Source organism: Callospermophilus lateralis, chromosome 15, assembly GCF_048772815.1.
Source record: "Callospermophilus lateralis isolate mCalLat2 chromosome 15, mCalLat2.hap1, whole genome shotgun sequence".
Classification (NCBI taxonomy): domain Eukaryota; kingdom Metazoa; phylum Chordata; class Mammalia; order Rodentia; family Sciuridae; genus Callospermophilus; species Callospermophilus lateralis.
The window spans coordinates 43,417,975-43,440,181 of record NC_135319.1 but is presented as its reverse complement, the minus strand read 5'-3'; the positions used below and the strand labels follow the sequence as shown (position 1 = coordinate 43,440,181).

At 59.3% G+C, this 22,207-nt stretch overlaps 1 protein-coding gene across 1 annotated transcript in view; it reads right to left on the bottom strand.

Annotated features, from left to right (window-relative positions):
• Window positions 1–22,207, bottom strand: part of Slc29a3 (solute carrier family 29 member 3) — a 34,181-nt gene that overhangs the window by 5,792 nt on the left and 6,182 nt on the right. Inside the window, exons 3-4 of the mRNA XM_077105409.1 lie at window positions 9,730–9,812; window positions 3,745–3,971 (exon numbers count right to left, since the gene is read on the bottom strand). Of these exons, the coding sequence (XP_076961524.1) occupies window positions 3,745–3,971; window positions 9,730–9,812 (310 nt within the window). The remainder of the gene's footprint in view (window positions 1–3,744; window positions 3,972–9,729; window positions 9,813–22,207) is intronic.

Sequence of the window (22,207 nt, the reverse complement as noted above, 5' to 3'; positions counted from 1 at the left end):
CTCCCAGGAGGACCTGACGGTTTAGATCCGAGGGACAGAAATCTCCGGGAGCTCGGGGTCTCCTTTCCTCTGTGCTTGGCCAGCGGGGAGAGGCCGGGGGACATTCCAGCACAGTCCTTCCCGCCACGGAATCTCCCCCACACAAAGGCAGCTGTGGGCCGCCCCATGTGAACCTGTGCACAAGCACATGCACGCACACGCCCTTGTGCATAGCCTCACACACTCACCCACAAGCAGGCAGCCACCCCCACACAGAAGGACCTCGCCCAGCGCTTTGACTCAGGTCACCTCATGCCCCTCACTGCTGCCCAACGCTTCTCCTGTGCCCAGTGGCGCGACCTAGCAGGGCGACCCTGGACCCCGAGCCCACTGGATCCCGAGCCCAGGGGCCCCAAGCCCAGGGACCCCGAGCCCAGGGACCCAATCCCAGGTGCCCTTGACTCGGCCTCGCTCGCCCCGACCCTGGAGGCCAGGAGGACTTCTCAGGGCCACCGTCTGCTGTCTGTAAGATGGAACCGCGATGCCCGCGGGCTGCTTTGACAGCTGCACAAGAGACTCCCAGGAAAGTGCCCAGCACATGGCAAACTGTCACCAAGTGCCAGTTCCCTTCCCTGCCACGTCACTCTGCTGCGTCTGGGAGGCCAGGGTGTGTCCTCCTTTGCTTTGGGAGCCTCAGCCATGGGGAGTCAGTCTGTGCCAGCCACGGGGGGTCAGCTGTAGGAGTGTGATGGGCAGGTCACCTCCTGCCTCGCTCTGCCCAAAAAGTGGGGGCCAGTGCTTGTCCTGTTCATCCCGAGATGGCAGAGGGTGGGAGGGGGACGGTGGATGGAAGAGGGGACACTGTTATCCATATACGGATGCCTGTGAGCGTGTCCACCCCTGGGCAGAAGGGATGTGTCTGCAGACCTCAGAGCATCGGGATTTCGACTTTCAGAGAGGCAAGGAGGCTGACCGTGAACGGAGGGGCAGGCTGGCCCATGTGGGCGCCAGCTGCTCTGCCACCCCGCGCGGCTCTTACTGGGCACCTCTTTGCCCACTGCTGGGCGGGGCAGACTGGGAGCAGGACAGTAGAGGCCCTGCCCACCCAATGCCCCATTGCTGTCTCACCTACACTTGGCCAGAGCCTCTACATGAGGAATGGCCTCGGCCTTGGCACCGATGGACAATTCTTTTTTTTTTTTTTTTTGTTACCAGGGACTGAACTCGGTGCTTAGCCTCTGATCCACATCCCCAGCCCTATTTATATTTTATTTAGAGACAGGGTCTCACTGAGTTGCTTAGGGCCTGGCCAAGTTGCTGAGGTTGGTTTTGAACTTGCAGTCCTCCTGCCTCAGCCTCCCAAGCCTCTGGGATTCAGGCATGCGCCACCCGCACTTGGCTGACAATTCTTCCCCTCAACTTTGCCAGCATCCATTCCATTAGCCTAGGTGGGGCCTGGGGTTGGAGCTGGGGCTGCAGATACCCAAATCTGCAGAGTGACTAAGACCACAGACCCTGGAACCAGAGCCTCAAATCCCAGCCCAGTCTCAGCTCTGCTACTTCTAGCTGTGTGACCTTTGCTAAGTCATAGAACCTCTCTGTGCTCCATTTTCCCCATTTTCTGATGGGGGGTGTTGGTGAGACCCACCTCTCAGGACCGTCCTGAAGAATGAAAGGATTATTATATGCAAAGTGCTCAGAATGGCGCCCAACGCAGACAGGGTCCCAATTCCAAGTAAATCCCCTCACGTTCCCAATTAGGTTGTGGTTATTTCCGTCCTTTCCACATCAAAGCATCGACAACAGGGTAAACCCTTTGCCAAGAGGGGGCCCACTCCTGAGAAGCTGTAATCCCCACCTGGACGTTCCCTAAGAACCGGGGTTGGACGCCACCGTGAGAGTTTCCGCCGCTGCCCGGAGGAGAGATCTTAACGTCCCGCCTATTGATTCCCCCTCTCCCTTACCAACTTGTGGAGAATTTGCAATTTTATCATCAACAACAAACCAGGCCTCGGGGAGCTCATCCTTCATGACTCCCTGCTTTTATCTCATCAGTTATGGAAATACATGCAAATGAGAGGTTTAAAAAAAACACCCTCGAAACAAATGAATTGTTCCTCACATGCCAACACGCCCAGAACTCACAGATGGGCTCTTCGGGGCCCAAACGAAAGGGGTGCTGGGGCTCTGGGCGCTGGGGCCACCTCGGATGTCCAGGATGCTGGACACCCCTGGTGGGGGCTGCGCCCAGCCATGACAACAGCTTCCGTCCTGGGAGAACTCCTGCCAAAGTCTAAGCCCCCACGCTCCATCTTGAATCCACTCGTTCCTGGTGGTCCTCTGGGGAAGGATAATTGGAAGGGCCACTTGCTGATATCAATGGTGTCTGGTCACTGGCCCCTGGAGCGGAAGCCAGCTGGGCTGAAGTCACACAGAAGAGTCCTTCCCCCAGCTCGGTGGAGGGAGGTGAGGGGATCAGAGCCTCTTTTTGAGGCCAAGGGTGACAGGGGATTAATGTTTGGTGGCCCTTTCCCTCGGCCCAGACCTGCCCTTCTTGAAGCACGGCGAGGGCCTGTGGACTGGGCTTAGGAAACTCAGCAACGAGTCCATTTTTATTTTATTTTAGGCCCAAGGTTTTCCCAGAATAGAGCCAGAAGCCTAATCCCATATCAAAGATGGCAAACAGACCGGAACTCACATCTAGACTCTGATCCTGCCCGAGTAATTGCCTCAAGGGCCGTGTTGAGAAGGATTTAGAGGCTCAGGAGGAAAGATAGGGATCTATTAGTGATGTCTGGCCCTGGCGCCGGGCGGGGAGGGGGATCCGCTCATCGAGGTACTTGTCATCCCTGCCACGTAGCACCTGGCATCCTGACCCAATGGGCACGGCGCACAGTCTACACAATTCTTCTCAAGTCGGCAAATGTTGAAAGCCCTCCTCTGTGCATCAGAGACGTGTGGGGGACAGACAGAGAGGCCGAGCCTCGGGCTTGCTCTAGGGGTGGTGATGTCCGGGGAAAGCTCGGAGGCTGACCGACCCAGCTCTGTTTTACCTTGAGGGGTCACTGGGGACAGGGACAAAACAGCCGAGGTCCTGATAACAGGCTCAGCATCTGCATGGAAACTTCAGCTGGGGGCTGACCCCTGCTGGTCACGAGCCAGCCCAGAGAAGGCCCAAGTCCAGGTGACCGAGGCGCTCATTCACTAGGCCATCGGCTCCGAGAGGACGCATCTCGTTCATCTTTGAATCCCTGGCACCAGGCGGGTCCTCTATAAAATGGGAAAGAAGAAAAGGCAGGTAGAAAGGAGGAAAGGAGAAAAAAGGGTGGAGAGGAAAGGGCAGGAAGAGACACAGGAAGGAGGAGGGAGGGGAGAAAGAAAGGCTGGTTCAGAAATGGCGCTTCGAAGGCGACCTGGTTTTCATAAATGACTGCAACTGTGGCTCCCTCCTGTTCCTCTTCTGGTGTGATTGCCACACTCTCCCACAGAGACCTGGGTGGCCTTGAGTCTAAGTGGCCTAACAGCTATGGTGGAAGTGATCCTGTGTGGCTCGATCAAAAATAATGTGCTGCCCGAGCCTCTGGGGACACACAACCTGCTGCCTGGACACCATGACACCAGGAAGCCCAAGCAGCCACGGGGAGGTCCAGGTGGAACCCAAGCCCCTGCTCTAGCCCAACTCAGGGCAGCTGCCAGCTTCCGGCCTCCGGCCTCCAATGGGCTCCCAGGGCCGGCCCCGGGCCACAGAGCGGACACAGCTCTCACCTGATATCAGTGCCTGGGCGTTCCTCATGGGGAAGGCGCCGGTCAGGCCGTAGACGCTGCTGCTGAAGATGGTGGAGGAACCACTGACGATCACCATGCAGACAATGGTGACAGCGAAAAAGCCGTGGCGCCAGGAGGAGGTGTCCACCTTCACCAGCACGGTCATCACCACGAAGATGGCCAGCGTGACGGTCAGGGAGGCCAGGACACGGACACGGACGGGAATCCTGCAGTGAGGACAATAGGAGCCGTTAGATGTGGCCTCCGGCGTGGCTTGGGGGTGGTGCTGGGGAGGCCGGGGAGCTGGGTGGCAACGTCCACTCTGCGTCCAGGAGCCTGGGTTTGAGCCCTGCCTTCCTGCTCGTGGGAGTGGCCCCGGCTTCAGCACCTGCACCCGGGGGAGGATGCACTCAGGGGTGCGGGGGCTCCAGGGAGGCAAACGGTGTGCAGCAGGGGCAGGGCCAGTGCAGGGTGTCCTCTCCGTGGACACTCTGCTCTTCAGCTCACTGGCTGCGAGGGTCGGTGCCTGCTAAGTCCCCTGCTCTGCCTGCCCCCGAGCTGTGCTCCGGCTGGCTTTGCCGAGTGCCCAAAGCAACCACCCTGCGCTTCCCGAGGAACTCTAGATGGGCGGTGGGCGGGAGGGGAAGAGAGCTTTGTCATCGCCATCCATTGTCAGGGCACTCACAGTCCCTGACTTGGGCTGCCCACTCTTCCGCGTGCTAGGTCCCTTCTGACACCACAGCTAGGGAGGCTGAGTCAGAGAGCTTAAGGGACTTGTTCAAGGACACTCTGCTGGGCCCCAGGGGGTACCCAACGGCTTCCTGGGATGAAGGGACTCTGAGTGGCACAGCATGGGGGGCCAGGGCCGGACTGTCCCAAGTTGGTCTCAACTATGAGGGCAGCAGCCAAGGCAGAGCTGGTGTGCCCAGGGCCGGGCCCCAGGTGCCCCTAATGCCACACCACACCCAAGCCCTGCCCGCCTCCCAGCCTCCATGGACCCGGGAGGACAGCGGGCAAGGAGGCCGTGGGGGAAAGGCCTGGTTTCTATTCCAGGAGGGACAGCACCATCTCAAGGGCCCTGAGACCATCAGATCAGATCAAGCCCTAACCGGATAAGACGATTAGTTCACTCTCCCACTAACCAGGGGCGGGCAGGGGCGTGAGTGAGAGAAAGGCCAGAGTAGACGTAAAGACAAACGTGGAAGGTCGGAAAGGACACACAGACACGTGGGCACGAGGGGGAGCGAGAGGACGGGAGGAAAGGCCCCAGTGAACCTGAGTCTCCTCCGGGTCCCGGGTGGGAGGGCAGGTGAGCCTGGGCACTAGGAGGGGGACAGGGAAGCCCGAGGAAGCGCAGGGACAGACCTGGCTGCAGAGGAGTCGTGGGGAGCTGGCCCTGAGCACCACGTGCCGAGTGCTGTGCAGGCAGCGGGCAGGGGACAAGCAGCACAGGCCCTGTGTTCCCCCAGCAGAGGGCCATAAGAGCCATCGGGACTTCCGGGGACCACAGGACCCACCCTGCCCCAAGGGGAGAACGGGCAATGCCCCTGGGCTGGGCACACAGGTCTGGAAAGACTGTCCACCTGTGTGCGTTCATGGAAGTGACAGCAGACTCTGGCTGCAGTCAAGATGGAGAGGAGAGCAGGGGACAAGGCTGGAGAGAGACAGAGCCGGCCCTCGAGGGCCTCCTTATCCTGCCAGCCCAGGACCTGGTCCTCAGGGGGGATGGGTCTCTGTTGGCTGGCCCTGTCACCTACACCACCCCAACCTCACACAACGAGAGCGTCCCTCCCGAGCTCCTGGCCACTGGGAGTGGCTGGATTAGGGATAGCGTGTGGCGGGCTCAGGGCCACCGCTCTCTCCCAGGACTGACTGGGAGGTGACAGGGAGCAGCTCCGTGCAGAGCCCAGGGTCAAGGCAGAGGGGACTCCCCAGGCCCGATCACGCCCAGGGCAGCTCTGACCTGAACTTTAAAGAACGAGTTCAGCCCCTTTGGAGTCTCTGACATTTGTTTCAAGCTGAGGAAGGACGGGCAGGAGCTCCCAGGGACGCTGCTGTGCCCACCCACAAGCCTTCTCTTGCCACACTGGTGCAGGAGGCAGGATGGAGGTGACAGGTGCTTAGCACTAAGAGCAGGCTTCAGTGATGACGCCTGGAGGGCTGGCGGGGGACACCCCAGCTCCCACCTGTGTGTTCTGTTGGCTCCGGGCAGCACTAAGCCCTGGCTCCCTGGCGGTGGCTGGGCTGGTGGGTGTCCCCTCCTTCTGCCTGACCCTCCCTTGTTTCAGGGTCTGCTTCTGGGAAACTTCACCAAGATGCCCACTAAGACCCCCCACTAAGACACACCTTCCTGGGTGCACAGGAGCTTCAGCCAAGGCAGCCGCCGTGTGGGCAGCCACGGAGCGTCTACTGTCAGAGCAAATCAGACACCCGGGAAGCTGGAGGTCAAGCCTTGGCCTTGATGCTCAGGGTCATCCTTCATGCTCCAGTCTCATCCAAGGGCCCGCCTTCCGCCCCCGGAGCTGCCCCAGCCACCCCAGAGTCAAAGCCAGCAACACTCTGCCCAGCTTGGCCATTAACTCGCTGAGTGATCCCAGGCGAATATTCAACCTCTCTGGGCCTCTGTCTCCTCTCTAAAAAGAAAAGGCTGGAATAGCGAATAATCAGGTCTCTAACAATGGAGCATTCTAAACCAGGGGAAATTCAAGTGAACACAGAGGTTGGGGAAAAATACCAAAAGATTCCAGCCAGCCCCTGGTAAAGATCTGCTGGGCAGCATGCTAACAACCCGGGAGGGCAGTGGTGCTGGGCTGCTCCTCACGCTGGCCTCATCCCCCCACACTACCTGCCTTCCACCCCTTGGGTGTGGCTGTGGCCGGCTGCCCACACCTGTCTCCCAGACACAATGATGGAAAAGCTGGCAGTAATGGGGGCTGAATCACAGAGCCCCCCGGGGCTTCACCACAAGGAAATTAGTGGCTTGAACAAGAAGGTGGCTTTGCAGAGACCTAGAGGACACAGTGGGGGACGAGGCCAATGCCAACCACATCACAAAAGCAGAGCAGTCCAGAGCGCAGCCCCTCCCCCAGGGTATAGCGCCTCACCTGCACAGGTGCCTTCCCATGCCCCTCCCCCAGGGTGTAGAGCCTCACCTGCACAGGTGCCTTCCCACTGCCCCTCCCCCAGGGTTAGAGCCTCACCTGCACAGGTGCCTTCCCACGCCCCTCCCCCAGGGTTAGAGCCTCACCTGCACAGGTGCCTTCCCATGCCCCTCCCCCAGGGTTAGAGCCTCACCTGCACAGGTGCCTTCCCATGCCCCTCCCCCAGGGTGTAGAGCCTCACCTGCACAGGTGCCTTCCCACGCCCCTCCCCCAGGGTGTAGAGCCTCACCTGCACAGGTGCCTTCCCACGCCCCTCCCCCAGGGTTACAGCCTCACCTGCACAGGTGCCTTCCCACGCCCCTCCCCCAGGGTGTAGAGCCTCACCTGCACAGGTGCCTTCCCACTGCCCCTCCCCCAGGGTTAGAGCCTCACCTGCACAGATGCCTTCCCAAGTCCCTCCCCCAGGGTGTAGAGCCTCATCTGCACAGGTGCCTTCCCACGCCCCTCCCCCAGGGTTAGAGCCTCACCTGCACAGGTGCCTTCCCACCTAGTTATCTGCAGCCTCAACTGCACCAGAGCCTCCGCCCACAGCCCCAGGACCTTGGGGATCCCCGGGGCCATTTCCAATGCCCATAAGGCTTTATGGAATGTGTGAGGCTCAGCCCACCCCACCCCAGAGCTGGGGGGGGGCACACTGCCTGTCTCTGCTTCTTCCTCCCCCAGGGTAGGAAAGTGGCCCCAGGGAGAGTGATGCTCTTGGGACTCTAGCGAAGGTCCAGGCGAATGTTGCCCTGGTGTCAGGGTTCTACTTGGGGACAGGGCATGGCCAAGATGACAGCCCACGAGCCTGGGGCAGGCCACACAACGTGAAGACTCTTGGAGAGGGACGTCCACAGTTCCCAGGCTGACGGTTCCCCACCCCCACCCCTTGCCTCCCCACCACAAGGGAGGGCTCAGGACCCCAGGGGACAGTTTCTTCATAAGTCTCCAAAATGTAAATCCTCCTCATAAGTATTTATGATGCTGCAGATTTAACATAATAAAACACTTGGCGATTATGGATGAGCCAGTCAGAGAAAGCCAGGGTGCTCCAGGAGGGAGAGAAGGAGACATTTCAATCTCGCACATTAAATAAGAAACAGCCGAGCCCTAGAGGGTCCTCTCCCAGCCTGGGAACAGATGGGGCTGGGAGCACGTTCCCGCAGTGCCCAGCCACCCCCCCACCAGAGCCAGGTCAGGCAAGGGCAGATCCCAGGGTCACACCAGGGCCTCCCCGCTGGCTTGCTGTGCGTCCTGAGATGCCAAGGGGGTATCACCCTGGTCATGTTTCAGAAGGTGGCTTCGGACCTAAGGGGATGGCAGCGCCCATCTGTGTGTGCCAGGTCATCCCAGCTGGGCAGAAGCCCCTGCTCCTGGAGCCCACCCTGGGGGCTTCCCACTACCATGGCCGCACCCCACCCCCGCCTCTCTCCAGCTGGGTGCTGCCAGGGTCTGGCTCTGCCCCCAACACCACCCTCCCCTCTCCTGGGGGGGATCTCTGCAGGGTGTCCCCCGCTCTCAGCCCCATGAGGACACTGATGGTGGCCCCGGGAACAGGGAGAGTGAGGCAGGTAAAGGACACACAGCTTGCCATGGGGAAGAAGGGTCTGGGTGCCCTGGACACAGAGAGGACTCCCGGACACCTCCACAGGTCAAGCATGGAGCAGTGACCACAAGTGAGAGACAGACATGAGGGGGACAGCCGAGGAAGGGGCTTAAGCCCTGCCCGCTGTGAGTGCAAGCGGGGTCAGTGCTGCCCGCAGAGCCCTGCTGACCCCAGGGGTTAAGATACACTCATTGCCGCTATTCTCCCCAGCCACCATGCTTTGGGATATTGTCCAGCGCGCTCACCGGCTCAGCCCAGAGGACGGCACGCTTGGGGAGGCTGCGGTGCTCGGGATGAGCACACAGGACGCTCGGGGCTGCCCTCTCCTTCTTCACTCAGAGCAGACATCACTAATCAATCAAGGGCATTCCCTGAGCCCAAATCTGCCTGAGAATCCTGTTCAGCCTGAGATCCAGGGTGACACGACAAATTGATCAGAGCCAAGCCCAACAGATTTGTCATCACTGATGGAAGGTTCCAGTGGGCTGCGCCAGAGAGAAGCCCAGGTTCCGGGGAAACGTAGGTGACGTTGCTAGGGTGACTGCCTGTGTGAACTCAAATTGAGAATGGACGGCAAGAGTCACCTAGGGGGTCTTTGGGTCATGATTATTTGCTATTCTCTTTAACAATCCCTTCCTCTGTGGTGCACCCAGCTGGAGCCTCTCCCAACCGTCACCAATGTAATATCAGGAACTCTCAGCTGGGCGCTGGGGTGCAGCCTGTCATCCCAGCAGCCCGGGAGGCTGAGGCAGGAGGATGGTGAGTTCAAAGCCAGCCTCAGCAAAAGTGAGGTGCTAAGCAACTCAGTGAGACCCTGTCTCTAAATAAAATACCAAAAGGGGCTGGGGGTGTGGCTCAGTGGTTAAGCACCCCTGGGTGGTTCAATCCCTGGTACCAAAAAAAGAAAGTGTCCCTGCCCCTAGTGAGTGCTCGGCACATCAGCTGGTGTGGCAGCTCCTCTACGCAGTGAGGTGACCCTCCTGCACTGAGCCCGAAGCTGCAGGATGCTTCAGAAGTGACAGTGGCTCAGCTCCCACAGACCCTGGGACAGAGGGAAGGAAACCCACTGTCCCCACCCTCTGGCTGCTGCCCTGGTCACCATGTGCAGCTGGAAGGTGGAAGCCCAGCTCCCTGGCCAGGCCCTGGTGGCTCAGTGACCTGAGGCCCAGCTGCGAGGACTCCTCTGAGCTGCCCCCTACCTGGGTGGCCACGGGGAGGGGCGCCTGGGGGAGGGCCTACCTGTTGACAAGCAGGAAGTTGACCACCAGGCACAGCAGGGCGGGCACAGTGGAGGCCACGGCAAGGTAGCTCTCAAAGTAGTTCTGGAAGCACACAAGGGAGGAGGTGAGGCCACCGCAGACCAGGGCCCCCCAGGGGGCTCCTCCCACTGTCCTCAGACACCCAGGCCCACGGGGTCCCCCCATCTCCAACCTCAGACACTCAGCACGTGAACACTTGGCCGTTAAGTGCCAGGTCACAGTGAAGGATCTCATGTTGTCCCTGTCCCCAGGGAGGACCCCGCTCCCACCCCCTCAACTTGCCCCACGGACGGGGACTTTGAGCAGTGGGGACGGGACTCAGTGCAGGTCAAGAAGAAAAGCTTTGCCCTCTAGCCTTTGGCCCCTTGCCAGAATGCAGAGCGACCCGACCCACGGGCTTTGTCCTGACTCAGCCACGTCCTCAGTTCTGGGGACCAAGTGAGACCCCTTTCAAACTCGCTAGCCCCACTCCCGCCAGGAGACACCACCCTAGCTCTGGACTCACTCCCTTGGCAGAGCAGCTGGCCAAGGTCAAAGCTGTGTTGGGAAGTGGCTCCTACTGGTCAGGATGAGGGAAAGAGCGCTATTTTGGCATCAGCTCTGGACATGGACAAGATGGCAAGAGCCCAGAGGGAGGGAGGCTGTGCTGGTTAGAACCTCCTAGAACACGTAGCTGATGATGCCGGGGAGAGACCCGCTGTGCTCGCCAATGCTTTGACAACTGGCCCTGCGGTAGGATGGACTTCACTCTGTGCGCGTGACCCTCAGCATTGCTGTCTTTACAAACAAAACACTGGCCAGGCGAGGCGGGGCACGCCTGTAATCCCCGCAACTCTGGAGGCTGGGAGGGAGAATGGCAAGCTTGAGGCCAGCCTCAGAAACTTGGTGAAGCCCTGTATCTGTCCTTACATAAGAGGATAGAAACATGGCTCAGTGGTTAGGTGCTCCTGGGTTCAATCCCTAGTACCCAAAAGTAAATAAAATAAAAACAAAACACTGGCATGGCTCAGTGGTAAGGTGCTGGCCCAGCATGCCGGAGGCCCGGGGTTTCCTCCCCACCACTGCCAAAAACAAACAAAACCTCCCCAAACCACCACTGGAAAAGGGGGCTACTCTGGCTTTGGTCACAGTAGGTTAAACCACAAGCCCCAGCTGGGGACGGGATCCTAAGCGGAGATGAGCGCTCACTCACAGGTAGTGAGCATTTGCGGTCTAAAGCCACCGTTGAGCCCTAAACCAGGAACCAGAAACTGTGTGGGAGCCCCACCCGGGCCAGCTCCGGCCAGCTCACCTAACGGGGAGCCCACGGGAGGACTAAGTGCCAGGAACAACGCGTGTGGAGCATGTGCGAGTCCAAAGAGCCCTGCCAATCCTGGAGCTCACCAAGGAGCACAGGGTGTGACCTTCCCTCCAGGACAGCCGTGTGTCCCCTGGGGACCTGGAAGGCTCTCCACAGCCCAGGACTCCACAGGAAGCGGTGGCAGAACTCCTCGCTCATTGTTTTCCTTTGGCCAATCAGAGGAAGGAGCGAGGAGACCTGAGGAGCCCCAGGTAGGAGGGCAGGACGGGGGTGGGGAGCGGAGGGGTGACCCCTTGGGAAAATGAGAAAGAGTGTGGCTTTGAGGAGAGGCTCCAGGGGAGGGACCGCAGTCAGACCCGGAGATGGCGGGTCAGATTCTTTGGGGGGCGAGTATGATTGTAGAGACCAGGAAAGAAGGCTGTCGGGTGGGCCCCTCCTAGTCTCAGGCAGAGACCCGTCTATGGCCTCTTTTCAGGCCGTGGTCTTTGAAATCTGCACCCTGAATAAAAGGTCGCAGTGGCTTTGCAATTAAAATGATAATCGCTGCTGGTGCGGGCCTTCAACCATGAGCCTTAGAAATAGCCTGGGCCTTTGAGATGCCACCTCATTGTTCCTGCCCTGATGGGCTCAGCAGAGCCTGGACTGGCCGGGGCAGTCAGTCAATTCCGCCTGACACAGTGGCTGGGCCTGCGTGAGTCAGGCGGGTGCCAGGGTGGGGGTGGACCCAGAGCCCCGGGCCAGCCTCCCGAAGACGCACCCTTCATGCCGTGGCTGCTCCAAGAGTGGCAAGTCCGTGACTGGCTCTCAGGCCGGATGCAGAATCTGTGTTTATTTTTGGAGGAGGCTGAGGTTCCCTGAATGTTTTAGGCATGGGGATTTTCCAGGTAACTGAATGTTCTGGTTTGTTGAGAGTCGAGCAGAGAACCGCATCTTTTAGTGTTGGAGAGCTTAAAATACTGACAACTGAGAGATTCCAACTTTCTTTCTGCTGACTGAGCTCATTTCACTGCTGCACAAAGAACGTGCCAGAGAGGAACTGAGGCTGGACCACCGTTGGACTGGTATGGATAGGAAGTGAGGTGGTGATCTGCTTGGCACAGCGCATCCCGGGGACCTTCTTCATTAAAACAAAACAGATGGGCGCGGTGGCACAAAGCAGTAATCCCAACAGCTCGGGAGGCTGAGGCAGGAGGATCACAAGTTCAAAGCCAGCCTCAGCAACTTATCGAGGTTTTAATTAATTCAGCAAGACCCTGTCTCTTAAAATACAAAAAGGAGCTGGGGATGTGGCTCAGAGGTTAAGCACCCCTGTACCAAAAGAGAAACAAAACAAAAAAACCCACTTCATCCTGATATAAAGATATTGTGGTTTTTGCTTAATTCTCTGCTGTTTCTGCCTGTATGCAGAGTTCTAGCAAAATGAGGTGCGATGGGCACTCAATGTGGCGCCACGCTCCCCCCGCCCCTGGTGCTCACACCCCTGTGGGATGCCTCACCAAGGGGGGCTTCCAGCCAAGAATAGAAAGCAAGGCTGACAGGTTGTGTGATCAGGTGCACATCATTCTGTGTCATGGAAGACGGCGGCAGCCTTCTTGCTGGCTTCATTTCTCCTACACTGGCTTTGAGGACGTGGGTGGCTACGCTGGGGAACCCCATGTGGCAAGGCACTGCAGGTGACCCCAAGTTGCTGCAGGTGGTCTCCTGCAGGAAACTGAAGCTCTCAGGACCACAACCACAAGGAACTGAATTCTGCCAACAACCTGGACAGGTTTGGGAGTGGCCCTTCTCCCGAGGGGCTTCAGATGAGGCACAGCCCTGGCAGACACCCTGATTGCAGCTCCAGGGCATTTAATCAGAAAGCCCAGCCAACCCACTCCCAGACTCCTGGCCACCTGCAGAGACCAGGAGCAGGTCAGCGTGTGGTCAGTTCCTAGCATTCTGTCACAGGGTTCTGGAGGGCGGGGCTCGTAAGCAGGGTCTCCTGAACCCTGTGGCCTTTCTGTTTCCACTGACACTGCTGTGAAAGCAAAGACAGCTGGTCACGATCCTTTCCTCAACTTCCAGTCTTCGTGACAATGTCTGCGGCCCACAAAGTGAAGAAAGGCTGAGCTGGCTGACCACACCTGCCCCTCCAAACCCTCTGCTGGAATTAGGATTTTTGCAAGTGGCTTGCACTGTTTTCAAAACACCGGACTAGGTTTAAGTGCACGCAGATCCAATCACCTGCTGACCCTGGGCCTCTGCACTGCCCAGTGGCTGTGGAAGGGACCAGGTAACACTCTTGGAAGTGGGGTGGTGGGGCGGTCAACATTCCCCCTTTGGCCAGACATTGACCAGAGGCAGTAGGGAAGGTGAATGGCTGGTCTGACCGACTGTTCTGAAACGCAGGGCTCCCAGGGCTTCTCTGGAGATGTCCACGTGCCTGGGCGGCAGCTGTTCTACTGCAAAGCCGTGACGCGCGCTCAGGGGTCCCGCAGCTCATATCTGCTGTCTCGGTCACCACCTCACTTCCCCGGGATCACTCAGCTTCTGAAGCCTTTCCAAGAAATACCCAACAATGGCGCCCGGCATTCCAGTCCTGAAGATGCACCGGCACTGCCTTCCCGGGCTGCAGGGGGATGTGAAGGCACTGGGGCGCGGGTCCAGACCCTAATGGGAGCTGACAGTTACGCCCTCCTAAACACTCTGGAATGCCCACATCAGGGGGATTTATGTGACGTCATGTTTTAGGAAAAATTCCTGCGAGTTCCCTCAAAGGTAGTCTTTACGTACCCGACCAGGCACCCTGCGGCCATCTCCACCTCTACCTGGCGTACCCCAGGAGCCGAGGGCGAGCCCTAGCCTTGGAAGAGTGGAGGGATGTGGAGAACCAGGGCCCCCCCATGTGATGGTAGAGGCTCTGATATGTACCTCCTATGGACAGTGATATGGATGGAGTCCCTTGGAGTCATTCGATAGCAGTTGTACAGCCACCCAAACCCCACAGGCCAGGTGACCTCCTCGGGATGCACGTGGAAGAACAGCACTCAGCAAGGAGGCTGGGCGGAGGAGTGTGAGGCGAGGGCTCCCCAGGCAGGTTCCCAGCCCCAGCAGCTGGGGACCCAGAGGAGCCCAAGACTCCCTAGGCCGCCAGCCACGGCTGGGTGTCCACTGTCCATCCAACCAGCATCTCTTCCTTTGCTCCCTGAAGGGTGCCAGGCCCCTGGGAGGCAGCACTGTGCGGGTCCATGGATGGGGGAGAGGCGGCCGTGTCTGACTGCTCTCGGTATCTGGTGCTGACCCAGCGCCGGGGCACAGACCAGGTGTGGGGAGAGGGCAAGAAGGGCCTCCAGGGGACTTCCCCCAGGGCTTTCCTGGATGGCAGCTGGAGATATTGGGGAGTGTGCCTCACAGACACAGGAGGTGGGGTGCAGGGAGAAGGCTCAGGCCTCCCAACAGGAGGGGGACGGCCTGGCGGGCACAGAGGGGTGTGCTTTGCCACAAGGGGCTCCGGCTGGATTCATTGGTGGGAGCCGACCTCAGGGGCTTTCCTCTCACCAGCGGGAATCTGCTGAGCTGAGACAAACTGCCCGCGTTGCCCATCCAGTCCACACACAATGAGGGGCAGGCAGAAAAGACTGTCAGCCACGCCCCTGTCTCCAGGACGCTAAGGCAAGAGGGGTCCATCAGCCATCACTGTGAACTTCAACCCAATGCGGGCGAGGCCCAGCTCTGGGAAACCAAGGGGAAGTTCCACTGAATGTCTGACGGGATCCCCTGTCCGCCAAGGCCTCCCCAGGTTATCTGCACCCTGCGGTGACCTGGGGCTGGGAGAGGCTCCACGCTCAGCCTCAGGGAGCCAGAACATCATCCCTGGCCCCTGTTGGAGGACCTGAGTAGGGAAACAAAACTCTGCAGAACATTCAGGAAGGCAGCTTGCTCCAGGCCTGCACAGACCCCGCCAGGGGCTCTCCCCAGGGCCTATGAGGGAGCAGGGAGCTGGAACGGCCCCTGGCCAGCAGGGGGTGCACTTCAGGGGCACACACCTGGAGAGTGCTGCAGATTGGCGTCTGATGCGGGAGGGCAGGGGCCGGGGAGGATACCTAGAGTGCCACTCTACCAATGCAAGAACCACTCGCCCCGTCCCGAGGCTGCCTGCTTCACAAGCCCAGACTCCATCACAGGGACCGCAGTGTGTCACCTGTTTGCCCCAGTGGCCTAGTCAGGCATCCTGCCTCTCCAGCAATAAGCAGGGGCCAGCCCCAGGGACCCGAGGTCCATCAGGGCAAGTCACACTGAGCTCGGTGTGGGTGGCATCTATCCTTTGCCCCAGCCAGGATGGCCTGCCTGAGCCGGGGCCTGATGTCTCTCCCCTCTGCCTGGACAGTGAGCCATCTCCTCCCGAACCTGCTTCCCATCCCCCAGGGAATTTCCACAGGCCTGTGGATCTGAGCAGAGTTAAAGATAAACATTTCAACAAACCAGGGAAAAGGCCCCGCTCCACCTCTATCAGCTACTAGGAATGGAGGACACGGTCAGTGCTCAGCAGACACCGCGTTAGAGAGGATGGTATGGCTGGGGACGTGACTCAGTGGTGGGGCACTTGCCTGGCACCCATGACATTTAGATTCTACTCCCAGCACTGGAAAAAAAAGAGTTGGGGGGGAGGCAGAGAGGACAGTGTGTTTGGGCCACCCTGGGCACAAGTCCCCGCTTCCCTCCCGACTGTGCAAGACCCTGCAGATGCCCAGTGGGGTGGGGCTCAAAACCCAGACTGCAGACAGACCGTGGCTGGGCTGCCAGGTGTCTGCAGCCCTCCGACTGGCAAGTGGGGACGAGCCACTGCTGGCCAGGACACGGGGCACCCAGCTCACATGCGATGGTGATAAGGAAGTCACTGTCATCTGCTGCGCTCTGGCCCAGTGAGGGAACACCAGGAGAGCCAGAGACGCTCTTCAAATGCAATTTAGAAACCCAGCAGAGCCAGCGTCCAGATGTGCAGCCCGTTTTCCGACGGGGAGCACTTCCTGGGCTCCGAGCTAAGCAGCTCTTCTGGGAGAATCTGACTCCAGGCTCAGAGTCCAGATTAAGAGGTTTCTCGGGGGCGGGGGCCCCCCCGCAATGAGCCCGTTCATCTCTGGCAAGCCCTGGTTAAGCCTCCCCTCCCCGGAATGCCATTCGGGCACTTTGAAATCAGTGTGGCAATTAGTCACGAGCTGCAGTGGACAGACCTGGGGCCAGGCAGCTTTGTGCAGCCCCCACAGCCGCCCAGGACAGCAGGGGCAGCTGGGCTCCTGCGGGCGAGAAAAAGCGATTCCAGCCCGGGGTGGTGGCTCAAGGCAGCCGAGCGTTACCTGGATCACAGGAGCATGAAATTAGCAGCAGCGCGCAGGCTGGCGAGAATAGCCTGCGTCGCCGAGTTGCCACCTTCGGACTGCTGAATCCTGCGGCCTGCAACGTGCAGGGGAGGCGCCCTTGCCCAGGGCACCGCAGGAATCACCCTGGGGAGGCTGAAAGGTGAGCTCCTTATAGGAGAGGTGCTGGGTCCTTTGGGTGGGCTCCGAGGCCCTGTGTTTGGGGCATCCGTCCGGGAAAGGAGGGGCATGCAGCTGAGGGCGTGGGAGGAGCAGGGAGAGCTGACTGGGCAGGGAGGGAAGGAGGGAGGGACAGCAACTGCTCCAGGGGCCACAAGGAGACCAGGTCCAGCAAGGCTGCATAGAGCGGTCAGGGCCCTGAGGGCAGAACAGAGCTGGGGACAGAATCACAGGGAAGCCTGGAAAGACTCCGGCAGTGCAGACTGAGTCAAGGCTGCCACCCTGAGGACAGAGCCCCCATGAGACATCTGCACAACATCAGCCCGCCCCTTGGTCTCTCAGGGCTTCTCCAGGCCGGAGCTTACTGGGGTCACTGACATCTTGTTCTCGCCAGGTGCAATGGCACATGCCCATGATTCCAGAGGCTTGGGAGGCTGAGGCAGAAGGACTGCAAGTTCGAGGCCAGGCTCAGTGACTGAGTAAGGCCCTAGACAACTTAGCAAGGCCCCGTCTCAAAAAGTAAAAAGGGCTGGGGACGGGGCTCGGTGGCTAAGTGCCCTGGGTTCAATCCTTAGTGGATATATTTACAATATCTTGTCCTCGTAGGGCTCAGAGGCGCTCCCCGTCCTTTAGAACCCCTGCCAGAAGACCAGCCAGGTTCCGGAGGCCTCTGGAAGGAGCTCCGGCTTCCCTGTGGGTGTGCCTGTTCTGAGGGCACCTTCTCTCCTCTGTGAGGTCCTCTCTCCAGCCTCGGGGGACAGAGACCTCGGACAGCACCGGCTCTCACCTCACTGCTACGTGCTCCTCCCTGTCCGCCAGGAGGCGTTCTCGCGGCCTCCCTTTGGTCAAAAAGAAAGGCAGCTGGACTCTGCTGCCTGGGCCTCCAGCCCACCCACCCACGCTGGTCTCCTTCCTCTCGCTCTGACACCGCCTGCCGCTCACCCAGGCTGGGATGTGCTCCCCACATCCGGGTCCACCCAGAACCTCGGGTGCGACCTGATCTGGAAACAAGGTCTTTGCGGATACGGTGGAGGTGAGGCCGTCACGGAGGAGGGAGCCCTGTGTCCAGTGTTGGTGGAAGGGGGGCCCACAGACGACTGAGGGGAGGAAGGACGCAGAGGCTAGCGTGAAGCTGCCACAGGAGCCCGAGGCTAGAAGCAGCAGGGCCTGTCCAGCCTCCCGGGTTGTGCTACTTCACGGTGGCAGCCCCCAGGAAGTCCTAGAGCTTCCCCGCAGCACCCACTCCCAGCGTGGAGTGACAGGGCCCAGGGAGGCCGGGGAGGAGGTTAAGGGGGGGTCTTGGGTGGCAGGTTGAAGAGGAATTTTAGTGTTCAAAGGTAGCAGGAGCATTGGAAGGTTCCAGAATGTCCAACAGGTACAATCAGTGATGAGCACAAGGGAGTCACCTGGTGGACTGACAGGAAGGACGGGGCAGGAGAAGTGGTCACAGGGCTGCTCAGTTCTCCATTGGCTCATTCTCTCAGTGAACGAGCTGAGTGCGCTCAAGCCACCACAGTGAGCCTGACACTGCACAGGGAGAGAAGGTGTCAAGGGGGCCGAGGCTGGACAGGACTGCCCAGAGTCCCCAGAGGTCAAGGGAACTTGGATTTGGGATTTTATTCTAAGTGGGAAGCTGCTGCAGGATTCTAACTGGGCCCCCACAGCGTTCGCTGAGGCCCTCCCGGCTCTGCGTCCCCAGCACTCTTTACATATCAATGGTTCCATGCTCCCCTTCCAGGGAAGGCTCATGTTCCAGATGAAAAAACCAAAGCTCAGAGAGGTCAGGCAACTCGCCCAAAGCTACACAGCTCAAACCCAGTCCTCTGTCCCCTGGGCTGTCAGGTGCCGTGCAAGGCCTCTCCATTTATGTCTTCAGCTCATTTCTACGGCGCCACAGAGAACTGATGGGTGTGTGCCTGCACACACACCACCACACAACCACACACACGCACATGCAGAGGACTGGCAGGAGTCCAAGGGAGGCAGCGTGGTCAGAGAGGCTGAGGCTGGCCTTGGAGGGAGAGAGGGATTTGAGACTCTTTTGAGGTTCAAGTGACAGGACATGTTGATGGACTGAATGTGGGGGTGGAGGGACCAAGGGAATAAGGGATAACCCCAAAGATCCAGGCTTGATGGACGTGGGCAGGGTGTGCTGTGGCCTGGACAGGGAGGTGAAGTTCATGCTGGGCACCACCCCAGACCCACACCACACCCCCATCCCTCCCCTTCGCTTCCAGCCCAGCACCCACCCGGGACAGGCCCTCACCGGCGCCTGGATGAATTCACCCTCCTGCACACACCGGCTGAGCTCCCCGATATTCTAGGCACTGAGATCAGGCCCAGTTCCTGCCTTTGTGGAACCCCAGATCCAGTCCAGGGAGCAGTTGGCAAATGCGTGAAGAGAATTAACGGAAGATAGGTCAGTAGCATCTCTGCAAATGACCAAGGTTCACCAGCGAGGGGGCGATCCGTAAAGGAGTAACCAGTCCAGAGGTGGGCAAAGGCCTGTCCCTGGGCCGAATCTGGTCACCACCTTTTTTGTAAATACTGGGACTCGGTCACCATGGTTGGGCCACGTACTGTCAAGGCATGAACTGAGCAGCTGCCAGAGTGTGGCCCCCAAATCCAAGAATATTTGCCCTCTGCCCCCCGTAGACCAGAGCTGCTGGCCCCAGTCTAGTCTAAGCTAGAGGGGAGCCTGCAGGCCCTGGCCACCAGTGAATTTGAAAAGGTGGGCAGAAAAAAATGCCAGCTCTCCAGAGTCCCAGGGCCGTCCCACCACGCAGTGGGGGGGGAAACAGTAGCACTTCCATCGACCCTGCACCCCCTCTGTTGGAGCCACCCCAACAAGGGACAAGTGGCTTCTCTGATTTTCATGCTCCTGTTCCCTCTGTGCCCTCAGAGGGGCAGAGGAAGGGCTCAGAGACACCAGGACCCTGGGAAGTCCACAGGGTGACCCTGAGCTCCTGCAGGATGCCCGACTCGAGGCTCCCTTACTGCTGACACCCGATGGCCCGTCCTTCCTCTTCTGTAGCCTGATCTCCGGCACGTGACTGGGGAAAGAAGGAAGCAGGCCGTCGAGGACACTCCCCACCTAGGGCCCACGCAGCCCACATCAGCCTCCGCCTGCCACGTGGGTGCTCCGGCTGACCTCCACAGGAGGAAACCCAGGAGGAGCACCAGGAGGAGGCGCTGGGCTGGCTCGAGAGGCACTTCCTCCTCCTCCTGCGCACGGTTTCCACTGTAGACAGACAATTTCTGTCTGTCTCATGGGCCCAAACCACAGGCTGCCACAGGCCTCAGACACGTGTGCCTGCACACACGCACATGCAGAGGACCGGCAGGAGTCCCGCAGAGCCCCTGGGCACCCACCGTCCCCGCAGACCCTTCGCAGACCGTGGCTGCCCTCAGTGAAGACGCCGCGGCTTCTCCTAGAGACCCTCCTCTGGGTCCGGCTCTCCGGGAGCTTGTGATGATCAATCACCTTAAAAAGACACTGAGCTCAGGGCCCAGGCCCGCTCCTCACGTGGGCAGGAAATCGCCTCTGGATTCTAGGGAGGCGTGCAGGAAAGAAAGAAAATCGAAGGCAGAGACCGAGCGATCGATGGCCCTGGAGGGTCTGGGGACGGGGTGCAGGAGGGGAGGGGGCGAGATCAGGAGGGAGAAAATAAAGAGAATCAGGGCCGGCGAGGCCCCGAGAGCCAGGACCCACAGGCTGAGGCCAGGCTGGCTCCCTGCCTCTGCAGGACGTGGCGAGGGCTAAAAACGAAGACAAAGCCGTCCCAGGTGTTTTGCTGGGACTGTCACGTTGGCCGGACTGCAGTTAGAGTCCGAGACTGGACAGGGGAATGAAAAATGACTCGCTTTTCGTTCTAATTTTTTTAAAAAATGGTCTAGAGCAGCCCCTGACTGGGCGGCTGGCGGGGAGGGGGTGCTGCCCTCGGCACGCGGCTCTCCCACACCTTGTGGCAGGAGCCTGGAACCTCCACCCCACTTCTCCAACTGTCCCCACCATCTCCTGCCATCTCCTTGACAGGGCTCAGGCCAAACCCTGCCTTACTGCATTTTGATGGGGGAGGGGATATTTCACCCAGCACCAATCTTTGGAATTCAGCTCTTAAAAAATAGATGGCCAGCCAGGCCCGGTGCTGCCCACTCAGGGGGCTCCGGTCCAGCCTGGGTAAGTTAGGGAGGCCCTGTCTCAAAATAAAACAAAAAGAGCTGGGGACATAGCTCTGGGGTAGAGCACCTCTGGGTTCAATCCCCAGAACCGCAAAAAAAAAAAAAAAAAAATGGGGGGCGTCACTGAGACCCGCCTTGCTGGGGTTACAAGAGGAAATCTGTGCCGCCCCCCTGCCGGCACAGTGGGCTCCCAAAATGGAGGCTGCGGCAGCTTGCCCCACGCCAGCTTTCCATGCCAACTCTTCCTCGGTTATGCCCTAGTTTTTGGCCCTGGGCCAACAGGGCTTCGCTGGGTTTATTTGTGGGTCTCATTCCAGAGAAAGAGAGGAGAGACGGGCAAGCAGCAGGCTGTCTAAACCATGCCCAAACTGCTCCAGGCAGAAGACGGGAGCCTGCCACGGGAGGTGACCTTGAAAGTGACATCACTGGAGAGGGGGTTTCTGTTCAAACAATCTGCGGGGTCAAATTCCTCAGCAAGTGCTATCTATTCCAGCAAAATATTAAAAGTATCTCCCCCCCCCAAAAAAAAACCCCAACCATGGAGACCCTCAGCTGATGGAGCTGCAGGTGGCAGGTAGAGGTAGATTTGTCCGACTCCCCCATCCCTTTCCCACAAACTGGCCCTCAAGATGCCGGGCAGACCGGCCACCTCTTGCAGGGAATTGGGAAGAGGAGGGGAAGCACGGGGGAGGCCGGTGGCAGGAATGAGGAATGAGGAAAAGAAAAATAGCCCAGAAAACGCAGAGACACCCCAGCACGCCTGTTCCCAGCACCGGCCCATGAATCGAGGGGTGACAGGTCTCTCATCTCCGATGCCAAGAGCCAGGAGCTCCGGGCAGCCACAGGTACTACATCCGCACCTGCCAGCACTTGGAAACGGGCAATAAAGCATTGAGCAGGGCTGGAATGCTAAGTGCCTGCAGCTGGGAAGGGACGGCCTGGGAGGGCCTCTCCGCCAAGAGCCAGCGCTGCACTTGCTCTCCCTCCCTCAGCAGCCTGCACCGGGGGCAGGGGCAGCACGACAGGCGGGGACCTGCTGGAAGAAGCCCAGTGGGCAGCAGCATCTACCAAGGCCAGTGGATGGCTGGGACACAGAAGCCCCTAGTGAATAAGAGAGGACCATAAAGCACCCGGCTAAGGCAGAGCCCGTGGGGACACACCAGGGCCACAGGCAGCTGGGAAGAGCGGCTCCAGGCCCCCGGAGATTTGCACTGATCATGTCTGTACAACACCTGGGATAGTGGACCAGGCCTGTCCCAACACCCAGGAATGGGCTTATCCACCCCCCCCCCAGGATATGGTTATTTTTTTAAAAAAATACAGGGATTGAATCCAGGGGTACTTAACCTCTGAGCCACATCCCAGCCCTTTTTTGTATTTTATTTAGAGACAGGGTCTCACTGAGTTGCTTAGGGCCTCACTGAGTTGTTGAGGCTGGCTTTGAACCTGTGATCCTCCTGCCT